At 46.1% G+C, this 27,852-nt stretch overlaps 1 protein-coding gene across 2 annotated transcripts in view; it reads left to right on the top strand.

Moving 5' to 3' along the window:
• Nucleotides 1–684: 684 nt before the first annotated feature.
• retreg2 (reticulophagy regulator family member 2) overlaps nt 685–27,852 on the top strand; it is a 71,750-nt gene continuing 44,582 nt past the window's right edge. Inside the window, exons 1-5 of one of the 2 annotated variants that reach the window (XM_041200495.1) lie at nt 685–870; nt 5,123–5,229; nt 5,538–5,565; nt 20,418–20,547; nt 20,770–20,854. In XM_041200495.1, coding sequence (XP_041056429.1) covers nt 791–870; nt 5,123–5,229; nt 5,538–5,565; nt 20,418–20,547; nt 20,770–20,854 — 430 coding nt within the window. In that variant the 5' untranslated portion in view covers nt 685–790. The remainder of the gene's footprint in view (nt 871–5,122; nt 5,230–5,537; nt 5,566–20,417; nt 20,548–20,769; nt 20,855–27,852) is intronic. The other variant, XM_041200493.1, reaches the window with a different exon arrangement.

The raw sequence follows: 27,852 nt of genomic DNA, 5'->3' as shown, positions 1-27,852 counted from the left end.
CCAGATCAGCTGAGTTTTTCCAGAATTTTCTGTTTTATTTTGGATTTAAGATCAGGATATGGAGTTAGGGGCGGGGTTTGTGGTTAGGGGCGGGGTTTGGAGTTGAGGGCGGGGTTTGGAGCATGGAGGTACGGTTGGGGGCGGGGTTTTGGGTTGGGATCTGGGTGTTTGGCGTTTGGAGGTAGGGGCGGGGTTTGATGTTAGGACCGGGTCCTGGAATTTGGGGCGGAGCTTGTTGCTATGTCTACCGGAGACGGTTCCTTACGCCCAACCGGAACCAGGGTCAGTTTAATGACGTCTCTTCCGGACGGTGACTCATTAGCAACAACAATAAAACATGGCGGCCGCTGCGGGAGGAATACCGGCACCAGAGGCAGCGGCAGCGGGAGCTCAGGCAGCGGGGCCGGGTTTTGGGCCGGAGGCAGAGGAAGCGGGGCCGGGTTTTGGGCCGGAGGCAGAGGAAGCGGGGCCGGGTTTTGGGCCGGGGGCTCAGGCAGCGGGGCCGGGTTTTGGGCCGGGGGTTCAGGCAGCGGGGCCGGGTTTTGGGCCGGGGGTAGAGGGAGCGGGGCCGGGTTTTGGGCCGGGTTTGGAGCCGGGTTTTGGGCCGGGGGCAGAGGGAGCGGGGCCGGGTGGGGAGCCGGGTTTTGGGCCGGGGGCAGAGGGAGCGGGGCCGGGTGGGGAGCCGGGTTTTGGGCCGGGGTTGGTTGATGGTGGCCCCGGGGACGGTGCCGATCTCCAGTGGGCAGAGGAGAGGCTGAGGCGGTTGCTGCGGCGGTGTGAGCCGGGCCTGATGTATCTACAGAGCCTGTTGGTGTGGGAGCGGCCGCTACAGAGCGGCCTGATGCTGCTGGGCCTCAGCGGCCTGTTCTGGTAATGATCCAACTGAGCCTTCACTGTCAGTGAGATTGTCTTTCAGCTGAGCCCCTCTCAGGTGGATGTAAAAGATCCTGTGATATTCATTTGAAGAACCGGGGAGTTCTCCTGTGTCTTGATCAATGTTTATTCCTCAATTAATATCACTAAAACAGATTATCTGGTTATTTTCACATTGATGTTAGTGGGAGCGTGCTGAGTTTACTACAGAATTACAGTGACTGCATTTAAATTACTTAATTGGCTGTAAAGTGCATTGAGGTGGCCATGTTCTGAAAAACACTTTAAATTCAAGTCTGACTTTTTTCATTTCAATTACATCCTCAAATTGCCTAATTGCGTTCATTTCACATGACTTACCCTTACAAATCCATGGTGGTTCCTCTCCTAGCTCAAATTTCTCTTAAGTGCTCAGTCATTTTCAGACCTTCATTTTAGATTCCAACAAATAGATTCCAATTAACTTTAAATTCCCAGTAATATTTTCTCTCATTCTCACCTTTCACATACCCTTGGTCAGGATGAGGTGCATCTTGGTCACTGAGTAAAGTAACGGTGTGGATTGTGGAGCCTCAGATTGCAATTTTCCGATCCCTACTGGTTATGGGGCTGGTGCTACAGGCCTGAAGATGTTAAAACCCAGTGGAAAGGGGTAAACCCAGCAACTACATGCCAGGTTGCCTAATGTTAGGGTAACTTTTAGAGATAGTAATCTGGGTCAAGTTAATGGCATTTGGAAAATTATGGGCTAATAAGTAGAAGCCTTTGAATCATAGAAACCTACAGCACAGAAAGAGGCCACTTGGCTGATTCTGTGCTGTCTCTTTGAAGGAGCTATTGTGTTTTGTCCCACATCACCAATTTTTGTCTATAACCCTGTAAGCACCCCCCCCCCCCCCCCCAATCCTCAAGCACCTGTCCAGCTCGCTTTTAAAATTACTTATGGAATCAACTTTCATCACCTTTTCCAGTTGTGTTCCAGATTCCAAGTGAGTGAAAACATTCTGCTTATCTCTCCTCTAGGTCTTTACCAAATAATTTTAAATTTATAACCTCTGTTTATTTAAATCTTAACCAGGGGTTACAGATTTAAAACCATTGGGTAATTTTCCATTTGCCAGAGGGAATATTTTTTCTTGACCTACTCTTAACCTCATCATTTTGAATACCTGTATTGGTTCACTTCCCAAGGAGAACGTTCTTAACTTTTCCTGATAAGTGAATTCCTTAATCCTGGGTAGCATCCTGGTGAACCTCTTGTGCTCCCTTTTTAAGGCCTTTGTCTTTTCTGCAGTGTGATGGCCAGAAATATCAAAATTCCTCCCGCCAAGGCCTAACCAGTGATATATAAAGCATTAACAAAAACAGAATTACCTGGAAAAACTCAGCAGGTCTGGCAGCATCGGCGGAGAAGAAAAGAGTTGACGTTTCGAGTCCTCATGACCCTTCAGTTCTGTTGAAGGGTCATGAGGCCTCGAAACGTAAACTCTTTTCTTCTCCGCCGATGCTGCCAGACTTGCTGAGTTTTTCCAGGTTATTCTGTTTTTGTTTTGGATTTCCAGCATCTGCAATTTTTTTGTTTTTATCTCTATCGTATATATATTACATATATATTATGTTCTATATCTCTGCATAAATTTGTTAAAGGCAAATCATGTTTGACTAAGCTGAGTTCTTTAAAGTGGCAGAGTTGATTAATGTAGTGTGGTTGATGTTCTGTAAATGGACTTTCAGAAGTCATTAAATAAAGTTTCACATTTAATAGGCCTGTTAGCAAAATTGAAATTCATGGGATTAAAGGGATAGGGATATCCAGCATGGATAGAAAATTGACTAAAGGACAGAGAATGATTTTTTTAGGCTGGAGAATGGTATATAGTAATGGTCCCCAGGCTTGGTATTAGGACTACTGCTCTTTTTGATATGTAAACAGGTAGACAGGGCATCCAGATTTCAAAGTTTGTAGTTGACACATAAAAATGTGGAAGACAATGAGGAGGATAGTGGCAGATTTTATGAAGACATAGTCAGAAGGGTGAGATGGCCAGACATGGTCAGTGAAATTAAAAAGCAGAGATGTGTGAAGTGATTAACTTTGATGGAAAGAGTGAGAGGCAATATAAACTAAATAATACAATCTGAAAGGGGGTGCAAGAAAAGAGAGCTGGAAGAGTCTGTACACAAATTGAAGTTGTCAGGAAAAGTTGAAAAGGCTGTTAAAAAGCAGGTAGGATCCTTGGCTTTATTAATAGAGGAATAGAGTACAAAAGCAAGGAAGTTATACTGAAAAATTCTAAATCACTGGTTAGGCCCCAGCTGGAGTATTGTGTCCAATTCTGGACAACGCACTTTAGGAAGGATTTTAAGGTTGGACAGGCTGCAGAAGAGATTTACTAGAATGGGACCAGGGATGAGGGACCTCAGTTAATGTGGAGAGGCTGGAGAAGTCTGTGAACAGTTTTAGTTTCTTTACCTAAGGAAGATTATACTTTGTTTTAATGGGGTGCAACAAAGATTCTCCAATTCTGGCCTCTTGAGCATCTCTTATTTTAATCGCTCCATCATTGGCAGCCGTGCGGCTGCCTGGGCCCTAAGCTCAGGAATTCCTTCTCTAAACCTCTCTGCTTCTCTACCTCTCCTCCTTTAAGAAGCTCCTTAAAACCTACCTCTCTGATCAAGCTTTTGGCAGCCTGCCCTCATATCCCCTCCTGTGGCGGTGTGTCAAATTTGCTTTATAGTGCTCCTGTGAAGCACCTTGGGGCATTTTTATTATGTTAAAAGCCCTATATAAACGTAAGTTCACTAGATTGATCTTGGAGATGAGAGGACTGTCCTACAAGGAGATATTGGATGGAATGGTCCTATGTTCTCAGGTGTTTAGAAGAATGAGGTGTAATCTCATTGACAACACAAAAACAGAATTACCTGGAAAAACTCAGCAGGTCTGGCAGCATCGGCGGAGAAGAAAAGAGTTGACATTCCGAGTCCTCATGACCCGAGTTCTGTCGAAGGGTCATGAGGACTCGAAACATCAACTCTTTTCTTCTCCGCCGATGCTGCCAGACCTGCTGAGTTTTTCCAGGTAATTCTGTTTTTGTTTTGGATTTCCAGCATCCGCAGTTTTTTTGTTTTTATCTCTGTAATCTCATTGAGATGTATAACATTTTTAGAGGGTGTGACAGGACAGGCACTGAAAGACTGTTCCCGCAGGCTGGAGAGTCTAGAACACGGCACAGACTCAGGAAAAGGATTTGGCCATTGACGATTGAGATGAGGAATTCCTTCACTCAGAGGATTGTGAATCTTACCAAGGAAAGCTGTGGATGCTCAGTCAATCAGTAGATTCAAGACAGATCAATAAATTCTTGGAATCCCAGAGAATCAAGGGATATGGAGATTGGGTGGAAAAGTAGAATTGATGTAGAAGATCAGCCATGATAGTGAATAGAAGAGCAGTCTCGAGGAGCTGAAAGGCCCACTCATATTTCTTATGTTAAGCTGGGGTTGTTCTCCTTAGAGCAGAAAATGTTATGGGGCGATTTATCAAGGTTTTGAAAATCATGGGTTTTGATAGAGAAAATAAGGAGAAACTGTTTCCACTGGCAGGAGAGTCTAACCAGAGGGACACAGAGTTAAGGTGATTAGCAAAAGAACCATAGGCAATATTGGAAGGTTGTTTTTTTTTCCTCCACAGTGAGTTATGATGCGCTTTGTGAAAGGGCGGTGGTAGCAGATTCGATGGGAACTTTCAAAATGGAATTAGGTGAATGCTAGAAGGGGAGAAAATTGATGCGGAGGAAAACGGGAACAGTTTTCCCTCTAAGCTGCACCGGTGGACAGCAACCAGTAGTGTGGCACGTAGGGACCAAACAGGCTGCGCGCAAGCAATGTTCCCCATAAGATACATGGCTGTGCATTAATCTTAAAGGTCCACGCAGTGCAACAAGTCAGCTATACACTGCAAACATAAGTTAGAGGGAATGTTGAATAGAATGGCTCTACCACAAAGCAGGCACAGAAACAACGGACCAAATGGCTTCATTTCTATGATTCTGATTATTAAATGCCTGCCGGATGCCTGATGGGGTGGGATTGTGATCTGATTGGGGGGAGGAGGATTCGTGACCCAGATGGCGAGGGTGGTGGATCTGGAAGAGCCAGACTCTGTAGTTACAGTACTATGAGGGTTTGTATGTATGAATTGGTTCTCCTGAATGAAGTCTCTCTTTTGTCACCCCCCCACACTCAGGTTGTTTTCCTCCACCTCACTGCGTCCAATCTTCTTGATCAGCTTGTCAGTGCTGGCCATCGCATTCTTAGATCATTGGAAGAGCGAGCTGTTACCCTACGTCGTGGGTAAGCTGATCCTTACTCTGCACAAACTCAATGCCTGATGTAAACCAACCTGCAGACCTCCTGAGTACCTTTCTTCACCCCCACCCCCCCCCAAGAGCACCATCCCTCCCACAGAGTTCCTGATATACAACCACCACGAGAACCCTTCTTCCTGGGCCGCTCCCTGAGTTGATATTTGAAGCTGAGCTTCTGTCCCCTTGTTTCCAGGCCACTTGTCCCTGTGATGCCTGGCAGTGCCCCCACTCTAACATAGGAACTAGTGTTGGTGTGTGCAGAGAGTGATAATGTTTTCCCTTTTCTCTTTGTAGTTCAGCACCCCATGGATGAAGGCGAGAGGTAAGGTTTTCATCGACTGCACCTGCCTCAATCATTTCTTCACATTCATTGCGAGCAAACAAAATGTCTGAATGTAGGAAAGAGAGGGGTGGTGCTATCTTAGCCTCTAGTACTGAGCCCCCCACACTCATGGCAGGAAAGGTCTAAGCTCCATTCCCAGATTATGTTGCATAGGTTTGTGCGACACTGAGGACTAGGATTGATATCGTTAACCTTTGGTAAGCATCCGATAGGCTAGCGTGTGGAATGCAGGTGATAGAAGAGACGTTGACTTCCCTCAGATTGGCGAGGCTGGGTTTGTTTCTTCACTGAGACTGACCCCCTCAGTGGTATGAATGAATTTTTGTGTGCTCAGCTTTATGCAGGCCAACCTGAAGAGCTGGTTCCTGCTGCAGTAATTGGGAGCAGTCGGAGATGCCTGTGAGCAGGGCATTACAAATGGAACAGGCTCCACCCTACCACACAGGCAACTGGGCAGACTTAAACCCACCCCATTCCATGTTTGCAGTGATCAGTTTAGGATTTGTCCTGTGTTCCCTTGTAGCTCTTGGTTTGAACACAGCCATTTGACATCGCTCTGATGTGACTATCCTGGGCCTCCAGGGTTACCAGGATTCCTGCTGGCTACAGCTCCACAACCAAATAAACCTGTTCCGATGTTTTGAGTGCCCTGAAATTTGGTCCTGAACCCTACACCAAGGAAGAAAATCCCAGGTTCTGTTAATGGTCCATGTTAGGTAGAAGTTTTACTGTTGGCCCTGGCATCATCAAGAATGTTTCTCCTTCAAGTGGTGCCTTTTTTTTCTTATTCATTCACGGGATGTGGGCTTCGCTGGCTGGGCCAGCATTTGTTACCCATCACTAGTTGCTCTTGAGAAGGTGGTGATGAGCTGCCTTGAACCACTGCAGTCCATGTGGTCTAGGTACACCCATAGTGCTGGTAGGAAGGGAGTTCCAGGATTTTGACCCAGCGACAGTGAAGGAACGGCGATATATTTCCAAGTTAGGATGGTGAGTGGCTTTGAGGGGAACTTCCAGGTGGTGGTGTTCCCATCTATCTGCTACCCTGTCCTTCTAGATGATAGTGATCATGGGTTTGGAAGATGCTGCCGGAGCAGCCGTGGTGAGGTCCTGCAGTGCATCTTGTAGATGGTACACGCTGCTGCTACTGTGCGTTGGTGGTGAAGGGTGTGAATGTTTGTGGATGTGGTGCCAATCGAGCGGGCTGCTTTGTCGTGGACAGTGTCAAGCTTGTTGAGTGTTGTGGGAGCTGCACTCATCCAGGCAAGTGGGGAGTATTCCATCACACTCCTGACTTGTGCCTTGTAGATAGTGGACATGCTCTGGGGAGTCAGGAGGTGAGTTAATCGTTGCATGATTCCTAGCCTCTGACCTACTCTTGTAGCCACTATTTATATGGCTAGTCCAGTTCAGTTACTGGCTAATGGTAGCCCCCAGGCTGTTGATAGTGGGGGATTCAGTGATGGTAATGCCCTTGAACGTCAAGGGGCGATGGTTGGATTCTTTCTTGTTGGAGATGGTCATTGCCTGACACTTTGTGTGGCACGAATGTTATTTGGCACTTGTCAGCCCAAACCTGGATATTGTCCAGGTCTTGCTGCATTTGCACGTGGACTACTTCAATATTTGAGTCATCACGAATGGTGCAGAACATTGTGCAATCATCAACAAACATCCCTGAGATTCAATAGACTCTGGAACAGTTCCTACAGATTGGAGGGTAGCTAATGTAACCCCGCTATTTAAAAAGGGAGGCAGAGAGAAAACAGGGAATTATAGACCAGTCAGCCTGATATCGGTAGTGGGGAAAATTCTAGAGTCCATTATAAAAGATTTAATAGCTGAGCATGTGGAAAACAGTGTCAGAATCAGAGAGAGTCAGCATGGTTTTATGAAAGGGAAATCATGCTTGACAAATCTACTGGAATTTTTCGAGAATGTAACTAGTAGAGTTGATGTGGGGGAGCCAGTGGATGTGGTTTATTTGGACTTTCAGAAGGCTGTCGACAAAGTCCCACATAAGAGATTAGTGTGTAAAATTAAAGCGCATGGGATTAGGACTAGTGTATTGAAATGGATAGAAAACTGGTTGGCAGACAGGAAACAAACAGTAGGAATAAGGGGGTCTTTTTCTGAATGGCAGGCAGTGACTAGTGAGGTACCGCAGGGATCGGTGCTGGGACAATATAAATGATTTAGATGAGGCAATTAAATGTAATATCTCCAAATTTGCAGATGACACAAAGCTGGGTGGGAGGGTGAGCTGTGAGGAGGATGCAGAGATGCTTGAGTGTGATTTGGACGAGCTGATGCAGCATAATGTGGATAAATGTGAGGCTATCCATTATGGTAGCAAAAACAGGAAGACATTATTATCTGAATGGAAATAAATTGAGAGAGGGGAATGTGCAGTGAGACCTGGGTGTCCTCGTACACCAATCACTGAAGGTAAGCATGTAGGTGCAGCAGGTGGTAAAGAAGGCAAATGGTATGTTGGCCTTCATAGCCAGAGGATTCGAGTACAGGAACAGGGATGTCTTGCTGCAATTGTACAGGGCCTTGGTGAGACCACACCTGGAATGTTGTGTGCAATTTTGGTCTCCTTATCTGAGGAAGGATGTACTTGCTATAGAGGGAGCACAGTGAAGGTTTACCCGACTGATTCCTGGGATGGTGGGACTGACGTGAGGAGAGATTGAGTCGGTTAGGATTATATTCGCTGGAGTTCTGAAGAATGAGAGGGGATCTTATAGAAACCTATAAAATTCTAACTGCATTAGACAGTGTAGATGCAGAAAGATGTTCCCGATGGTGGGGGAGTCCAGAACCAGGGGTCACAGTCTGAGGATATAGGGTAGACCATTTAGGACTGAGATGTGGAGAAATTTCTTCACCCAGAGAGTAGTGAGCCTGTGGAATTCGTTACCACAAAGTAGTTGAGACCAACACATTGCGTATTTTCAAGAAGGAGTTAGATATAGCTCTTAGGGTGAAAGGGATCAAAGGGTATGGGGAGAAAGCAGGAGCAGGCTATTGAGTTGGATGATAATAAATGGCGGAGTAGGCTCGAAGGGCTGAATGGCCTATTCCTGTTCCTAGTTTCTGTGTTACTTCTGACCTTATGATGGAAGGAAGGTCATTGAGGCAGCTGAAGATGGTTGGGCTGAGCACACTACCCTGAGGAACTCCTGCAGTGATGCCCTGGACGTGGGATGACAGACCTCCCACAACCATATTCCTTTCTTCGTGGTATGACTCCACCAGTGGAGAGTTTTCCCCCTGATTCCCATTGACTCCAGTTTTGCTCGGGCTCCTTGATGCCACACTCACCTCACCTCGGGAGTTCAGCTGTTTTGTCCAGCTTCGAGCCAAGGCTGTAATGAGGGCAGAAGCTGAGTGGCCCTGGTGGAACCCAAACTGAGCGTCAGTGAGCAGGTTATTGCTAAACAAGTGCTGCTTGATAGCATTGTTGATAACCCCTTCCATCACTTTACTGATGATCAAGAGTAGACTGATGGGGCGGTAATTGTCCGGGTTGGATCTGCCCTGCTTTTTGTATACAGGACATACCTGGGCAATTTTCCACATAGCCGGGTAGATGCCAGTGTTGTAGCTGTAATGGAACAGCTTGGCTTGGGGTGCGGCAAGTTCTGGAGCACAAATCTTCGATACTATCGTCGGAATATTATCAGGACCCATATCCTTTGCAGTATCCAGTGCCTTCAGCCTTTTCTTGATATCATGTGGAGTGAATTGAATTGGCTGAAGACTGGCACCTGTGATTCTGGGGAAGAGGCGGCCAAGATGTTTCATCCACTCAGCCTTATCTTGTGCACTGCTGTGCTGGGTTCCTCCATCATTGAGAATGGGGATATTTGTGGAGCTGTCTCCTCCAGTGAGTTGTTTTATTGTCCATCACCATTCACAACTGGATGTGGCAGGACTGCAGAGCTTATATCTGATCCGTTAGTTGTGGGATCGCTTAGCCCTGTCTATCACTTGCTGCTTATGCTGTTTGGCACACAAGTAGTCCTGTGTTGTACCTTCACCAGTTTGACACCTCATTTTTAGGTATGCCTGCTGTTGCTGTTCCTGGCATGCCCTTCTGCGTTCTTCATTGAACCAGGGTTGATCCCCTGGCTTGATGGTAATGGTAGAGTGGGGGGGATATGCTAGGCTATGAGGTTACAGATTGTGTGGTTGAGTACAATTCTGCTGCTGCTGATGGCCCACAGCGCCTCATGGATGCCCAGTCTTGAGTTGCTAGATCTGTTCAAAATCTATCCCATTTAGCACAGTGGTAGTGCCACACAACACGATGGAGGGTATCCTCAATGTGAAGGCGTGACTTTGTCTTCACAAAGACGGTGGGTGTGATCACCGCACAGATACTGTCGTGGATGATTGCATCTGCGTCAGGCAGGTTGGTGAGGTCAACCTCTTACCCTCTTGTTTATTCCCTCACCACCTGCCGCAGACCCAGTCTAGCAGCTATGTCCTCGAAGACTCGGCCAGCTCAGTCAGTAATGGTGCTACCGAGCCGCTCATGGTGATGGACATTAAGTCCTCCACCCAGAGTGCCGGGAGTCAGTGTAGGTGATTTCCTGTATCTGTTATTTTATTCTTTCATGGGATGTGGACGTTGCTGGCTTTGCCAGCATTTATTTCCCATCCTGGTGGTGAGCTGCCTTCTTGGAACCGCTGCAGTCCAAGTGGTGTAGGCACGGCCATAGCACTTTTAGGGAGGGAGTTCCAGGATTTTGACCCAGCGACAGTGAAGGAATGGTGATACATTTCCAAGTCAGGATGGCGAGTGACTTGAAGGGGAACTTCCAGGTGGTGGAGTTGCCATTTATCTCCTGCCCTTGTCCTTCTCCAATAATTCTCCAATAGATACACCAGAGGGCGCTGGTGAGAAGTGACTGAAGCATTCTGGGAGAAGTCATCACACCACTGCGACTCAGGAGGGAACCAAGGAGAAGGACTCGTGCACGCAACAGGAGGAAGGGCATCCAACAGAGGGCGCTGGTGAGAAGTGACTGAAGCATTCTGGGAGAAGTCATCACAGCCACCACGACTCAGGAGGGATTTGAGGAGGACCCACTGTCAAAGAACGGTATAGCCCAAACATTACATTGCTGTAGTGTTTCCATCCCTCCCTCTTCCTCAAACCTAAAAAAGAGAGAGGAAGAGGCAGTGCTTCAGGAGTGCACCAGACCTGCGAGGGACACTCTTCTGAAAGTGGATTTTAAAGAAAAAGCAGCTGATTGGTGAGTAATCCTGGGAGCAGACTCGGAGGGAGGAGCACCGGAGCGGTGAGTATAAATCTAGCTTACCTCGGAGATTCGTGGCCTTGTCTCTAGGGAGCAGACTCGGAGGGTGAAGCACCAGAGTGGTGACCTCAGGACACAGAGTAACTGAAGCCAAAAACTGAAAAAGTGTCATCACAGGAAAGCTGTGACCTTATTGGTTGGTAGGAAATCTGCACCAAATTTAAAAAAAACTCTGCAAAGCTAATTAATTAATTATCTAAGTCGAGGTGGTTGGGCAGGTGATGTGCTGTACCCGTATGATGTGGGAGCTGGCAATCCCATTGTGAGCCCCAGTGATCACATCTGCAGCAAGTGCTGATTACTGGAGGAACTCTGGCTCAGAATTGATGAGCTGGAGTCCGAGCTCCGGATGCTGCGGCACATCCGGGAGGGGGAGAGTTACCTGGACGCTTTGTTTCAGGAGGCGGTCACACCCAGTAGATTAAGTACCTCAAGTCCGGTCAGTGGTCAGGGTCAGCAGGGTGTGACTGCAAGTGAGGCAGGTAGAGGGATCCGGTGTTCAGGAACAGAGGACCTCAGCTCTTGACCTTGTCCAACAGGTACGAGGTACTTGCTTCCTGTGTGGATGAGGAAGAGGGCTGTAGGGAGGATGAGCCAGCTGACCACGGCACCGTGGCACAGGAGGCCATTCAAGAGGGGGGAGCAAAAAGACAAGTGGTAGTTGTAGGGGATTCTATAATTAGGGGAATTGATAGCATCCTTTGTAAGCAGGATCAAGAGTCCCGCATGGTATGTTGCCTGCCCGGTGCCAAGGTAAAGGACATCTCTGACGGACTTGAGAGGATATTTGAGAGGGAGTGGGAGGATCCAGTTGTTGTGGTCCATGTCAGGACAAATAACATAGGTAAGACTAGGAAAGAGGACCTGTTTGGGTATTATCAGGAACTAGGAACTAAATTAAAGAACAGGTCCTCAAGGGTTATAATCTCCAGATTACTACCCGAGCCATGTGCAAATTGGCATAGGGACATGAGAATAAGGGAAGTAAACACGTGGCTAAAGGAGTGGTGTGGGAAAGAGGGGTTCCATTTTGTGGGGCACTGGCATCAGTATTGGAACAGGAGGGATCTGTACCATTGGGAGGGTCTCCACCTGAACCGATCTGGGACCAATGTTCTAGTGAAAAGGGTAAATAGGGTGGTCAACAGGACTTTAAACTAGAAAGTTGGGGGGAAGGGAAGGGTAAAACTCCAGGAAGTATGACTAATGGGAAACAAAGCAGGTTAGCGTGTGGGGGGGTGGATTCAACTTCATGGAAAATTATGAAAAAACTGAAAAGAAAGGAGAGCCCAGGAGAGGCTATTAAGTTCTCCAGAACACAAAATAGGACAGAGTGTTTGGAAAGGGCTAGGAATCTAACTTCAAGCACATCAGATAAAGGGACGACAATGAGAAGGGGGATGGGAAATACAGGACTGAAGGTGTTGTATCTGAATGCACGCAGTATATGAAATAAGGTAAATGAGCTTGCGGCGCAGATTGAAATTGGCAGGCATGATGTGGTGGGCATTGCAGAGACATGGCTGCAAGGGGATCAGGACTGGGAGCTAAATATCCAAGGATATACATCCTATCGAAAAGATAGGCAGGTTGGCAGAGGGGGAAGGGTTGCTTTGTTAGTAAGAAATGAAATTAAATCGATAGCAAGAAATGACGTAGGGTCAGATGATGTAGAATCTGTGTGGGTAGAGTTGAGGAACCGCAAAGGTAAAAAAACCATAATGGGAGTTATGTACAGGCCTCCGAACAGTAGTCAGGATGTGGGGCACAAGATACACCAGGAGATAGAAAAGGCGTGTAAGAAAGGCAAGGTTACAGTGATTATGGGGGATTTCAAAATGCAGGTATACTGGGAAAATCAGGTTGGTAGTGGATCCCAAGAAAAGGAATTTGTGGAATATCTAAGAGATGGCTTTTTGAAGCAGCTTGTAGTGGAGCCCACTAGGGAACATGCAATTCTAGATTTAGTGACATGTAATGAGGCACATTTGATAAGGGGCCTTAAGGTGAAGGAACCCTTAGGAGGAAGTGACCATAATATGATAGAACTTACATCTGATTCCAGCTTCTTCCTCTCAAATTGCAGGGTAACGGTATTACAGTTGAATAAAGGCAACTACAGAGGCATGAGGGAGGAGCTGGCCAGAATTAACTGGGAGATGTGCCGAGCAGGAAAGACAGTGGAACAGCAATGGCAGGAGTTTCTGGGAATAATTTGGGAGACACAGCAAAAATTCATCCCAAGGAAGAAGAAGCATACTAAAGGGAGGGCGAGGCAACCATGGCTGACAAGGGAAGTCAGGGACAGCATAAAAGCTAAAGAGAAAGCATTCAATGCGGCGAAGAGCAGTGGGGAACCAGGGGATTGGGAAGCCTACAAAGACCAACAGAGGACAACTAAAAAAGAAATAAGGAGGGAGAAGATTAAATATGAGGGTAAACTAGCCAGTAATATAAAAGAAGATTGCAAGAGTTTTTTTAGATATATAAAGGGTAAGAGAGAAGCAAGAGTGGACATTGGGCTGCTGGAAAATGATGCTGGAGAAGTAGTAGTGGGGAACAAAGAAATGGGGGAGGATCTGAGTTGTTACTTTGCATCAGTCTTCAAAGTGGAAGACATGAGTGACATCCCCAAAGTTCAAGAGAGTCGGGGGGCAGAGGTGAGTATGGTGGCCAAGGAGAAGGTGCTAGGAAAACTGAAAGGTCTGAAGGTGGATAAATCACCCGGACCAGATGGATTACACCCCAGAGTTCTCAAGGAGATAGCTGAACAGATAGTGGAGGCGTTAGAGGTGATCTTTCAGGAATCACTTGAGTCAGGAAGGGTCCCAGGGGACTGGAAAATCGCTAATGTAACCCCCCTGTTTAAGAAGGGAGTGAAGCAAAAGATGGGAAATTACAGGCCGATTAGCTGACCTCGGTCTTTGGTAAGATTTTAGAGTCCATTATTACGGATGAGATTTCAGAATACTTGGAAGTGCGTGGTAAAATGGGGCAAAGTCAGCATGGTTTCAGCAAGGGCAGGTCATGCCTGACAAATCTGTTAGAATTCTTTGAGGAGGTAACGAGTAGGTTAGACAAAGGAGAGCCAATGAATGTTATCTACTTGGTCTTCCAGAAGGCCTTTGACAAAGTGCCGCATGGGGGGCTGCTCAGTAAGATAAGAGCCCATGGTGTTAGAGGCAAGGTGCTAGCATGGATAGAAGATTGGCTGTCTGGCAGGAGGCAGAGTTGGGGGATAAGTGGGTCCTTCTCAGGATGATGGCCGGTGACTAGTGGAGTTCCGCAGGGGTCGGTATTGGGACCACAACTTTTCACTTTATACATTAATGATCTAGATGAAGGAACTGAGAGCATCCTGGCTAAATTTGCAGATGATACAAAGATAGGTGGAGGGACAGGTAGTATTGAGGAGGCGGGGAGGCTGCAGAAGGATTTGGACAGGTTAGGAGAATGGGCAAAGAAGTGGCAGATGGAATACAACGTGGGGAAGTGTGAGATCATGCACTTTGGTAGGAAGAATAGAGGCATAGACTATTTTATAAATCGGGAGAGAATTCAGAAATCTGGAGTGCAAAGGGACTTGGGAGTCCTAGTCCAGGATTCTCTTAAGGTTAACTTGCAGGTTGAGTCAGTAGTTAGGAAGGCAAATGCAATGTTGGCATTTATTTCGAGAGGACTAGAATATAAAAGCAGGGATGTGCTGCTGAGGCTTTATAAGGCACTGGTCAGACCACATTTAGAATATTGTGAGCAATTTTGGGCCCCGTATCTCAGGAAGGATGTTCTGGTCCTGGAGAGGGTCCAGGGGAGGTTCACGAGAATGATCCCAGGAATGAAAGGCTTAACATATGAGGAACGTTTGAGGACTCTGGGTCTATACTGGATGGAGTTTAGAAGGATGAGGGGGGATCTGATTGAAACTTACAGAATACTGAAAGGCCTGGATAGAGTGGACATGGAGAAGATGTTTCCATTAGTAGGAGAGACTAGGGCCTGAGGGCACAGCATCAGAGTAAAGGGAAAACCTTTTAGAACAGAGATGAGAAGAAACTTGTTTAGCCAGAGAGTGGTGAATGTATGGAATTCATTGCCACAGAAGGCTGTGGAAGCCAAGTGATTTGAGTGTATTTAAGACCAAGATAGATAGGTTCTTGATTGGTAAGGTGATCAAAGGTTACGGGGAGAAGGAGGGAGAATGGAGTTGAGAAACTTATCAGCCATGATTGAATGGCGGAGCAGACTCGATGGGCCAAATGGCCTAATTTCTGCTCCTATGTCTTATGGTCTTATTTTGCCTCTGTTTTCACAGTGGAGGACACTAGTACCACCCTAATAGTAACAGGTAGTGAAGAGGATATAGGGAAGTAGGAATGTAGAACAATCATGATCACTAGAGAAAAAGTACCGAGCAAACTATTGGGATTAAAGGGTGACAAGTCCCCAGGACCCGATGGCCTACATCCTAGGGTCTTAAAGGGAGTGACAGTGGAGATAGTGGATGCATTGGCTATAATAATATTCCAAAATTCCCTGGATTCTGGAAAGGTTCAAGTGGATTGGAAAAATTCTAATAATAACGCACTTATTCAAATAAGGTGGGGGAGGCAGAATGTAGGAAACTAGTTAGTTTAACATCTGTTGTTGGGAAATTGTTGGAATCCATTATTAAGGAAGTAGTAATGGGGCATTTGGAAAGTCAAAATGCAATCCATCAGAGCCAGCATGGTTTTATGAAGAGTGAATCGTGTTTGACTAATTTGCTAGAGTTCTTTGAAGATGTGACAAGCAAAGTGGATAATGGGGATCCTGTAGATGTAGGATATTTGGACTTCCAGAAGGCCTTTGATAAGGTGCCACACAAAACATTAATGCACAGAGTTAGGGGTAATATATTAGCTTGGATGGGGGATTGGCTAACCAACAGAAAGCAGACAGGATAAATGGGTCTTTTTCTGGATGGCAAGCTGTAGCTAGTGGGATGCCACAAAGTTCGGTCCTTGGGCCCCAACTATTTACAATCTATATTAATCACTTGAATTCAGGGATAGAAGGCACTATTGCTAAATTTACAGATGACTCCAAAATATGTGGGAAAGTAATTTGCAATGAAGAAGTAAGAAATTTACAAATTGATATGAACAGTGGATAAGTGTGAGGTTATCCATTTTGGTCAGAAGAATAAAAAGGTGACATATTTTAAATGGAGAGAAACTTCAGAATGCTTCAGTGCAGAGGGATCTGGGTGTCCTCATGCATGAATCGCTGAAAGCTAGTATAAAGTACAGCAGGTAATAAGGAAGGCAAATGGAATTTTGGCATCTATTGCTAAAGGAATAGAGTATAAAAATAGGGAAGTGTTGTTGCAACTGTACAAGGCATTGGTGAGACCGCACCTGGAGTACTGTGCGTAGTTTTGGTCCCCTTACTTGAAGGATGTAGTTGCATTGGAGGTGGTTCAGAAGAGGTTCGCTAGATTGATTCCAGAGATGTGGGGCTTGTCTTATGAGGAGGGATTGAGCAGTTTAGGCTTATACTCGCTAGAATTTAGAAGAATGAGAGATCTAATTGAGGTATATAAGATGCTAAAGGGGATAGACAAAGGAGATGTGCGGATGTTTCCCCTTGTGGGGCATTCTAGAATGAGAGGCTATAGTTTCAGGCTAAGGGGAATGAGGAGTATTTACTTTTCTCAAAGGGTTGTGAATCTGTGGAATTCCTCAAGAGTGCAGTGGATGCTGGGACGCTGAATAAATTTGAGGAGGAGATAGACAGAATTTTAATTAGTAACAGGCTGAAAGGTTATGGGGAGAGGGCGGAAAATTGAGTTGAGGCCGAAATGAAATCAGCCTCAGCCATGGTTGTATTGAATGGTGGGGCAGGCTCGAGGGGCTGAATTGCCTACTCCTGCTCCTAGTTCTTATGTTATATTCTCGATGGTAGTGGTCGTGGGTTTGGAAGGTGCTGTCGAAGGAGCCTTGGTGAATTCCTGCAGTGCATCTTGTGGATGGTACACACTGCTGCTACTTTGCGTCGGTGGTGGAGGGAATTAATGTTTGTGGATGTGGTGCCAATCAAGTGGGCTGTTTTGTCCTGGATGGAATCAAGCTTCTTGAGTGATGTGCGAGCTGGACTCATCCAGGCAAGTGGGGAGTATTTCATCACACTCCTGATTTGTGCTTGTAGATGGTGGACAGGCTTTGGGGAGTCAGGAGGTGGGTTACTTATCTCACGGTTCCTAGCCTCTGATCTGATCTTGTAGCCATAGTATTTATATGGCTAGTCCAGTTCAGTTACTGGCTAATGGTAGCCCCCAGAATGTTGATAGTAGGGGATTCAGTGGTGGTAGTGTCCTTGAACAGCAAGGGGTGATGGTTGGATTCTTTCTTGTTGGAGATGGTCATTGCCTGACACTTTGTGTGGCACGAATGTTATTTGCCACTTGTCAGCCCAAACCTGGATATTGTCCAGGTCTTGCTGCATTTGCACATGGACTACTTCAATATTTGAGGAGTCGTGAATGGTGCAGAACATTGTGCAATCATCAGCAAACATCCCCACTGACCTTATGATGGAAGGAAGCAGTTGAAGATGGTTGGGCCAAGAACACAACCCTGAGGAACTGCTACAGTGAAGTCCTGGAGCTAAGATGGACAATGTGTCCTTGATGTGAAGGTGGGACTTCATCTCCAGAACGACTGTGCAGTGGTCACTCCTACCGGTACTGTCATGGACGGATGCATGTGCGGCAGGCAGGTTGGTGAGGATGAGTATGTTTTTCCTTTTTGTTGGTTCCCTCACCACCTGTCACAGACCCAGTCTAGCAGCTATGTCATTTAGTGCTCGGTCAGTAGTGATGCTACCAAGCCACTCTTGGTGGTGGACATTGAAGTCCCCCAAGCAGAATACATGCTGTGCCCTTGCCACCCTCTGCTTCCTCCAAGTGGTGTTCAACATGGAGGAGCACTGATTCATCAGCTGAGAGAGGGCGGTACGTTGTAATCAGCAGGTTTCCTTGCCCATGACAACCCCCAGGACAACTCCCTCCAAACTTTATACCATTGTGCTGCCACCTCTCCTGCCAGTGGGACAGGACATACCCCAGGATGGTGATGGCTCTCCCAATTTGAGACCCAGGAGGATTTGTGGTGCCTAGGTCAATGCCCGGCGGTCCATTCCTTTTTTAGTGACTTTGCAGTGGTTTGTTACAACTGAGTGGCTTGCTAGGCCATTTCAGAGGACATTTAAGAGTCAACCACATTGCAGGTCTGGAATCAGATGTAGGCCAGGTAAGGACAACAGATTTCCTTCCATAAAGGACATTAGTGAACCAGATGGGTTTTTACAACAGTGGTTCCATGGTCATCATTAGACTTTTAATTCCAGATTTTTATTGAATTCAAATTCCACCATCTGCCATGGTGGGATTTGAACACGGGTCCCTGGATCACTGGTCCAACGTTAAAACCACTACGCAATAACTTCCCCCATTATTAAAGTTCCTTGAGGATCTAACAGGAAAAGTGGATAAAGGGGAACTGGTAGATGTGGTGTACTTTGATTTCCAGAAGGCATTTGACAAGGTGCCACATCAAGGGTTACCATGCGAAATAAAAGTTCATGGTGTAGGGGGTAACATATTAGCATGGATTAGTTAGCTAACAGGAAGCACGGCTAAATGGGTCTTTTTTGGATTGGCAAGATGTAACCAGTCGAGTGCCACAGGGATCAGTGCTGGGGCCTCAACTATTTACAATCTATATCTGATTTGGACGAAGGGATCAAATGTATGGTTGTTAAATTTGCTGATGATACAATGACAGATAGGAAAGTAAGATGTGAAGAGGACATAAGGAGTCTGCAAAGGGATATAGACAGATTAAGCGAGTGGGCAAAAATTTGGCAGGTGGAGTATAATGTGGGAAAATATGAACTTGTCCACTTTGGCAGGAAGAATAGAAGAGCAGTATACTATTTAAATGGAGGGAGATTGCAGAACTTGGTGGTACAAAGGGACTTGGGTGTCCTGGTACATAGACTGCGTACCAACTTCACAATTTATGTCCAAATGCAGCAAGGCCTGGACAATATCTGGGCTTGGGCTGACAAATGGCAGTAACATTTGCACCACACGAGTGCCAGGCAATGACCATCTCCGACAAGAGAGAATCCAACCATCACCCCTTGACGTTCAATGTTATTACCGTTGCTGAATCCCCCACTATCAACTTCCTGAAAGTTACCATTGACCAGAAACTGAACTGGACTAGCCATATAAATACTATGGCTGCAAAAGCAGGTCAGAGGCTATAAATCCTGCAACGTGTAACTTGCCTCCTGACTCCCCAAAGCCTATCTACTATCTACAAGGCACAAGTCAAGAGTGTGATAGAATACTCCCCACTTGCCTGGATGAGTGCAGCTCCCACAACACTCAAAAGACTCAACACCATCCAGGACAAAGCAGCCGCTTGATTGGCACCCCATCCACAAACATTCACTCCCTCCACCACCAAAACACAGTGGCAGCAGTGTGTACCATCTTCAAGATGCACTGCAGGAATTCACCAAGGCTCCTTAGACAGCACCTTCCAATCTAAAGGGAACACCACCACTTGGAAGTTCCCCTCCAAGTCACTCACCATCCTGACTTGGAAATATATCACCGTTCCTTCACTGTCGCTGGGTCAAAATCCTGGAACTCCCTCCCTAACAGCACTGTGGATGTACCTACACCACATGGACTGCAGTGGTTCAAGAAGGCAGCTCAGCACCATCTTCAAGGTAATTAGGGATGGACAATAAGTGTTGACCTAGCCAGTGATACCCATATCCCATGAATGAATTTTTTAAAAAATTAGGAAGGCATATGGAATGTTATCATTTACTGCAAAGAGAATAGAGTATAAGAGGAGGGAAGTTTTGCTACTGTCGTACAGGGTTTTGGTGAGACCTTATCAGGATTATTATGTACAGTTTTGGTCTTGTTACTTAGGGCACAATTGCATTAGAAGCAATTATTTCAGAGAAGGTTCACTCAATTGATGGTGGGGTCATCTTTTGAGGAAAGACTGGCCCTGCATCCACTGGAGTTTAGAAGACTGAGAGATGATCTTATTGAAACATGTAAGCTTCTTGACAGGGTGGCTGCTGAGAGGCTGTGTTTCCTTGTGGGGGAAATCTCGAACTGGAGGGCACAGTTTAAAAATATGGGATCTCCTATTTAAGACAGAGATGAGAATTTTTTTCTGAGGTCCGTTACTCTGGAATTCTTTTCCTCAGAGAGCAACGGAGGTAGGGTCTTTGAATATTTTTAAGCCTGAATTAGATAGATTCTTGATTGATAAGGGAGTTGAAGGGTATGGGGTAGGCAGGAAGGTAGAGGTGAAAGTAGAGGCCACAATCTTGTATGACAGAACAGGCTTGAGGGGCCAAATGACTTACTCCTCCTCCTAATTTGTATGTTTGTATGTAATGTCACTTGTCCTCTGTATGCAGCGATGGAAATTCCACAAGGCCTCGTCTCCTCAAACTGCCCGAGCTTTGCCACTATCTTGCTGAGAGCTGCGTGGCCTTTAACCTCTATCTAAAGGAAGTGCTGGAGTACAAGAGGCAGAACCCAGGCAAGGTAGGTCATGGGTGGGAAATGGGAGGCAAGTAGTGCCAAGTGGGATGGGGAGTGGGGATGGATGCTGAGTGGCACATGGAGTTGAGTTTACTGTCTGTTCACTATCTGTGCTGTGAAGGTATATTTGAGGTCAGGGGCCGTTAAGGGTCTGCCAGCATATATTTGAGGGGCAGAATTCCTTTAACAGAGACTGAATCTTGCATGCTCCTCACTTTCTCTCAGTTCTGTCTGAAGATGTGTCTTGGGTGCTCAGCGTTGGCTGCGATTGGACATTATATCCCAGGAATCATGATATCCTACATCTTCAGTGAGTATATTCCTCCCAGAGAATAGCAGTGTTAATTTATTCTGAAGCAAGATGGTGAAGTAAGAAACCAGATGCCAATCTTTTACTTAGTTCTCGGTTAATTTACAGAATGCAACATTACAAATGTCTGCGTCCTCCCTAACCAACTCTTTGATTAAGTACCTTGAGCACATAGGGACAATGTGCTCCACCTGTATATCCTTAACCTTAATACAATTAACATACTATTAACAGATTTTCCCTCTTTTAAATCAAAACATAACACACACATTATTTTAAAACAAATCAAAGATAAGGGAGAGAAAAAATGATTTTTTTCCATATTATGTACGCCACGTCGCATCAGAATACAATCTTACATATGAACATATGAATTAGGAGCAGGAGTAGACCAATTTGGCCCTGCAAGTCTGCTCTGCCATTTGAAAAGATCACTACTGATCTGATTGTGACCTCTGCTTTTCTGTCTACCTCCATATCCTTTGACTCCCTTGTCAGTCAAGAATCTGTATAACTCAGCTTTAAAAATACTCAATGACCCAGCTTCCACTCTGCCTCGGGATGAGAATCCCACAGATTAATGACCCTCAGAAAAAATATTTCTCCTCCCCATCTTAAATAGGAGATTCCTTATTTTTAAGCTATGTCCCTCAGTTCTAGTCTTCCACAAAGGAGAGCATCCTTTCAGCTTCCACCCTATCAAACCCCCTCAGGGTTACCTCGCGGAGGCTGAGCGTCAACTCGCAGACACTTCCTCCTACCTCTCCCTGGACCATGACCCCACCACTGAACATCAAGCCATTGTTTCCAGGACTGTCACTGACCTCATCTCCTCTGGGGATCTCCCTCCCACAGCTTCCAACCTGATAGTCGCCCAACCTCGGACGGCCCGCTTCTATCTCCTACCCAAAATCCACAAACAGAACTGCCCCGGTAGACCGATTGTCTCAGCTTGCTCCTGCCCCACAGAACTCATTTCTCGTTATCTTGACTCCCTTCTCTCTCCCCTTGTCCAGTCCCTTCCCACCTACATCCGTGATTCCTCTGACACCTTACGTCACATCAACACTTTCCAGTTCCCTGGCCCCAACCGCTTCCTCTTCACCATGGACGTCCAATCCCTCTACACCTCCATCCCCCACCAGGATGGTCTGAGGGCCCTTAGCTTCTTCCTCAAACAGAGGCCCGAACAATCCCCATCCACCACTACTCTCCTCCGTCTGGCTGAACTTGTTCTCACACTGAACAATTTCTCCTTCAACTCCTCTCACTTCCTCCAAATAAAAGGTGTGGCTATGGGTACCCGCATGGGCCCCAGCTATGCCTGTCTCTTTATGGGGTATGTGGAACATTCCTTGTTGCAGTCCTGCTCCGGCCCCCTTCCACAACACTTTTCTCCGGTACATCGATGGTTACTTCGGTGCCGCTTCATGCTCTCGTCGGGACTTGGAAAAATGTATTAATTTTGCTTCCAATCTCCACCCCTCCATCGTTTTCACGTGGTCCATCTCTGACACTTCCCTTCCCTTCCTTGACCTCTCTGTCTCAATCTCTGGTGATAGACTGCCCGCCAATATCCATTACAAACCCACCGACTCCCACAGCTATCTCGACTACAGCTCCTCACACCCTGCTTCCTGTAAGGACTCCATCCCATTCTCTCAGTTCCTTCGCCTCCGTCGCATCTGTTCCGATGATGCTATCTTCAAAAACAGTTCCTCTGACATGTCCTCCTCCTTCCTTAACCGAGGTTTTCCACCCACGGTCGTTGACAGGGCCCTCAACTGTGTCCGGCCCATCTCCCGCACATCCGCCCTGACGCCTTCTCCTCCCTCCCAGAAACATGATAGGGTCCCCCTTGTCCTCACTTATAACCCCACCAGCCTCCGCATTCAAAGGATCATCCTCCGCCATTTCCGGCAACTCCAGCATGATGCCACCACCAAACACATCTTCCCTTCACCCCCCTTATCGGCATTCCGTAGGGATCGCTCCCTCCGGGACACCCTGGTCCACTCCTCCATCACCCCCTACTCCTCAACCCCCTCCTATGGCACCACCCCATGCCCACGCAAAAGATGCAACACCTGCCCCTTCACTTCCTCTCTCCTCACCGTCCAAGGACCCAAACACTCCTTTCAAGTGAAGCAGCATTTCACTTGCATTTCCCCCAACTTAGTCTACTGCATTCGTTGCTCCCAATGTGGTCTCCTCTACATTGGAGAGACCAAACGTAAACTGGGCGACCGCTTTGCAGAACACCTGCGGTCTGTCCGTAAGAATGACCCAAACCTCCCTGTCGCTTGCCATTTTAACACTCCACCCTGCTCTCTTGCCCACATGTCTGTCCTTAGCTTGCTGCATTGTTCCAGTGAAGCCCAACGCAAACTGGAGGAACAACACCTCATCTTCCGACTAGGCACTTTACAGCCTTCCGGACTGAATATTGAATTCAACAACTTTAGGTCGTGAGCTCCCTCCCCCATCCCCGCCCCCTTTCTGTTTCCCCCTTCCTTTTTTTTCCAATAAATTATAAAGATTTTCCTTTTCCCACCTATTTCCATTATTTAAAAAAAAATTTTTAAAAACCCCCACTAGAGCTATACCTTGAGTGCCCTACCATCCATTCTTAATTAGCACATTCGTTTAGATAATACCACCAACTTTAACACCTATGTGTTCTATGTACTATTGTCGTTGACATCTTTTGATGATCTGCTTCTATCACTGCTTGTTTGTCCCTACAACGCCCCCCCCCCCCCCCCCAATCTCTCTATCTCTCCGCCCCCCACACACACACCTTAAACCAGCTTATATTTCAACTTTTTCTTGGATTCGAACTCAAGTTCTGTCAAAGGGTCATGAGGACTCGAAACGTCAACTCTTTTCTTCTCCGCCGATGCTGCCAGACCTGCTGAGTTTTTCCAGGTAATTCTGTTTTTGTTTTGGATTTCCAGCATCCGCAGTTTTTTTGTTTTTACCCCTCAGGGTTTTGTATGTCTCAATAAGATCACCTGTCATTCTTCTAAACTCCAATAGATACAGGCCCAACCTGTCATATGACAATCGCTTCATCCCAGGAATCAGTCCAAATGAACTTTCTCTGTACTGTTTCCAATGCAATTTGTTACGAACGGTCCCGGATAAGGTCCCCAGTTTGTTAAACTCCCGTACGAGATCCCCAATTTTGTTCAGTAACCTTTGATGCAGCAACTTGTCATGTGCTTCTGGAAATCCAAGTACACCACATATACAGGTTCCCCATTATTTAAAAAGGGAGGGAGACAAAGTGGGAAACTACAGGCCAGTTAGCTCAACATCTGTCGTAGGGAAAATGTTAGCTATTATTAAATAAGTTATAGCAGGGCACATGGATAAGCTCAAGGTCATCAGGCAGAGTCAGCATGGTTTTGTGAAAGGGAAATCATGTTTAACCAACTTATTGGAGTTCTTTGAGGAAGTAACATGCGCTGTGGATAAAGGGGAACTGGTGGATGTACTGTACTTAAATTTCCAGAAGGCATTTGATAAGGGGCCACATCAAAGGTTATTGCAGAAAATAAAAGCTCATGGTATCGGGGGTAATGTTGGCATGGATAGAAGATTGGCTGGCCAACAGGAAGCAGACTGTAGGCATAAATGGTCCTTTTTCAGGTTGGCAAAATGTAACGGGTGGCATGCCCCAGGGTGCACTGCTGTTTACAATTTATATAAATGACTTGGATGAAGGGATTTTGCCAAATTTGCTGATAACACAAAGATAGATAGGAAAGTAAGTTGTGAAGAGGACATGAGGCTACAAACAGATATAGTTAGGGTTAAGTGAATGGGAGAAGATCTGGCAGATGGAGTGTAATGTGGGAAAACATGAAATTGTCCATTTTGCCTGGAAGAATAAAAGAGAAGCATATTATCTAAATGATGAGAGATTGCAGAGCTCTGAGATTCAGAGGGATCTGGGTGTCCTAGTGCATGAATCACAAAAGGCTAGTATGCAAATACAGCAAGTAATTAGGAAAGTTAATATAATATTATCATTTATTGCAAGGAGAATTGAATACAAAAGTAGGGAGGTAATGCATCAGTTGTACAGGGCTTTGGTGAGACCACATCTGGAACAACATGTACAATATTGGTCTCCTTATTTAAGGAAGGATGTAAATGTGTTGGAAGCAGTTCAGAGATTTACCAGACTAATACCTGGCATGGGCTGGTTGTCTTATGAGAAGAGGCTGAACAGGCTAGGCTTGGATTCACTTGAGTTTAGAAGAAAAAAGAACAAAGAAAAGTACTGCACAGGAACAGGCTGTTCGGCCCTCCAAGCCTGTGCCGATCATATTGCCTGTCAAACTAAACATTTTGCACTTCCGGGGTCCGTATCCCTCTATTCCCATCCTATTTGTATATTTGTCAAGCTGCCTCTTAAACACCACTATCGTACCTGCTTCCACCACCTCCTCTGGCAGCGAATTCCAGACCCTCACTACTCTCTGTGTAAAAAAAACTTGCCCCACACATTTCCTCTATAGTTTTCTCTTCTCACCTTAAATCTATGTCCCCTAGTAATTGACTCTTCCACCCTGGGAAAAAGCTTCTGACTATCTACTCTGTCCATGCCATTCATAATTTTGTAAACTTCTATCAAGTCGCCCCTCAATCTCCCTTGCTCTAGTGAGAACAATCCGAGTTTCTCCAACCTCTCCTCATAGCTAATAACCTCCAGACCAGGCAGCCTCCTGGTAAACCTCCTTTGCACCCTCTCCGATGCCTTCATATCCTTCTGGTAATGTGATGACCAGAATTGCACGCAATATTCCAAGTGTGGCCTAACCAAGGTTCTATACAGCTGCAGCATGACTTCCCAGCTTTTATACTCCATGCCCCTGCCAATGAAGGCAAGCATGCCATATGCCTTCCTGACTACCTTAACCATTGCTTTCAGTGACCTGTGGACCTGTACACCCAGATCCCTCTGCCCATCGATGCACTTAAGGGTTCTGCCATTTACTGTATAATTCCTACCTGTATTAGACCATCCAAAATGCATTACCTTGCATTTGTCCGGATTAAACCCCATCTACCATTTCTCCGCCCAAGTCTCCAACTGATCTATATCCCGTTGTATCCTTTGACAATCCTCTTCACTATCTGCAACTCCTCCAACCTTAGTGTCATCTGCAAACTTACTAATTAGCCCAGTTACATTTTCCTCCAAATCATTTACGTATATTACAAACAGCAAAGGTCCCAGCGGAGCTCCACTAGTCACAGCTCTCCATTCAGAAAAGCACCCTTCCACTGTTACCCTCTGTCTTCTATGACCAAGCCAATTCTGTATCCATCCTACCAGCTCACCTCTGACTTACCTTCTGCACCAGTCTGTCATGAGGGACCTTGTCAAAGGCCTTACTGAAATCCATGTAGATAACATCCACTTCCCTTCCATTGTCTATCATCTTTGTCACTTCCTCAAAAAACTCGATCAAGTTAGTGAGACACTACCTCCCCTTCACAAAACTATGATGCCTCTCACTAATACGCCCATTTCCTTCCAATTGGTAGTAAATCCTGTCACGAAGAATCTTCTGCAATAACTTCCCTACCACTGACGTAGGCTCACCGGCCTGTAATTTCCTGGATTATCCCTGCTACCTTTCTTAAACAATGAAACAACATTGGCCATTCTCTAGTCCTCTAGGACCTTACCCATAGTCAGTGAGGATACAAAGATTTCTGTCAAGGCCCCAGCAATCTCCTCCCTTGCCTCCTTCAGTACTCTGGGGTAGATCCCATCTGGCCCAGGGGACTTTTCCACCTTAATATTCTTCAAGACGCCTAACACCTCTTTTTTGATCTCCACATGATCCAGACTATCTACACACTCTTCCCTAGAAAAATCGACCGCTAAGTTCTTCTCTTTGGTGAATACTGATGAGAAGTACTCATTTAGTATCTCTCCCATTTCTTCTGGCTCCACACACAGATTCCCACCTCTGTCCCTGAGTGGGCCTATCCTTTCCCTGGTTACCCTCTTGCTTTTTACATATGTATAAAAGGCCTTGGGATTTTCCTTAATCCTGGGTGCCAGTGACTTTTCATGACCCCTTTTAGCCCTCCTGACTCCTTGCTTAAGTTTCTTCCTACTTTCTTTATATTCTCCACGAGCTTCATCTGTTCCCAGCCTTCTAGCCCTTATGAATGCTCCCCTTTTCTTTTTGACTAATCTTTCAATATCCTTCGTTATCCAAGGTTCCTGAAACTTGCCATACTTATCCTTCATCCTAGCAGGAACATGCCAGTCCTGAGTTCTTATCAACTGACGTTTGAAAGCCCCCCACGTCAGTTGTTGATTTGCCCTCAAACATCCGCCTCCAGTCTAGATTCCTCAGTTCCTGCCTAATATTGTTATAATTAGCCTTCCCCCAATTAAGCATCTTAACCCGAGGACTCCTGTTATCATTATCCACCAGTACCCTGAAACTTACTGAATTATGGTCACTTTTCCTGAAATGCTCCCCTACTGAAACTTCAACAGGTTCATTCCCTAATACCAGGTCCAGTATTGCTCCTTCCCCAGTTGGACTATCTACATATTGTCTCAGGAAGCCCTCCTGGATGCATCTTACAAATTCTGCACCATCCAATTCCCTAGCACTAAGTGATTACCAGTCAATATAGGGAAATTTAAAATCACCCACCACAACAACCCTATTGCTTTTACATCTTTCCAAAATCTGCCTATATAACTGTTCCTCAATCTCCTGCCGGCAATTGGGAGGCCTATAGTAAACCCCCAACATTGTGACTGCACCCCTCCTATTCTGGAGCTCTACCCATATTGCCTCGCTGCATGAGCCCACCGAGGTGTCCTCCTGTCATACAGCTGTGATATTCCCCTTAACCAGCAGTGCAACTCCCCACCTCTTCTACATCCCTCTCTATCCCGCCTGAAACATCTAAATCCTGGAACGTTTATCTGCCAATTCTGTCCATCCTTC

This window comes from Carcharodon carcharias, chromosome 12 (genome assembly GCF_017639515.1).
Source record: "Carcharodon carcharias isolate sCarCar2 chromosome 12, sCarCar2.pri, whole genome shotgun sequence".
Taxonomy (NCBI): Eukaryota; Metazoa; Chordata; class Chondrichthyes; order Lamniformes; family Lamnidae; genus Carcharodon; species Carcharodon carcharias.
Note: the sequence above shows the minus strand (reverse complement) of the source record. Positions and strands in the feature narration are given on the sequence as shown.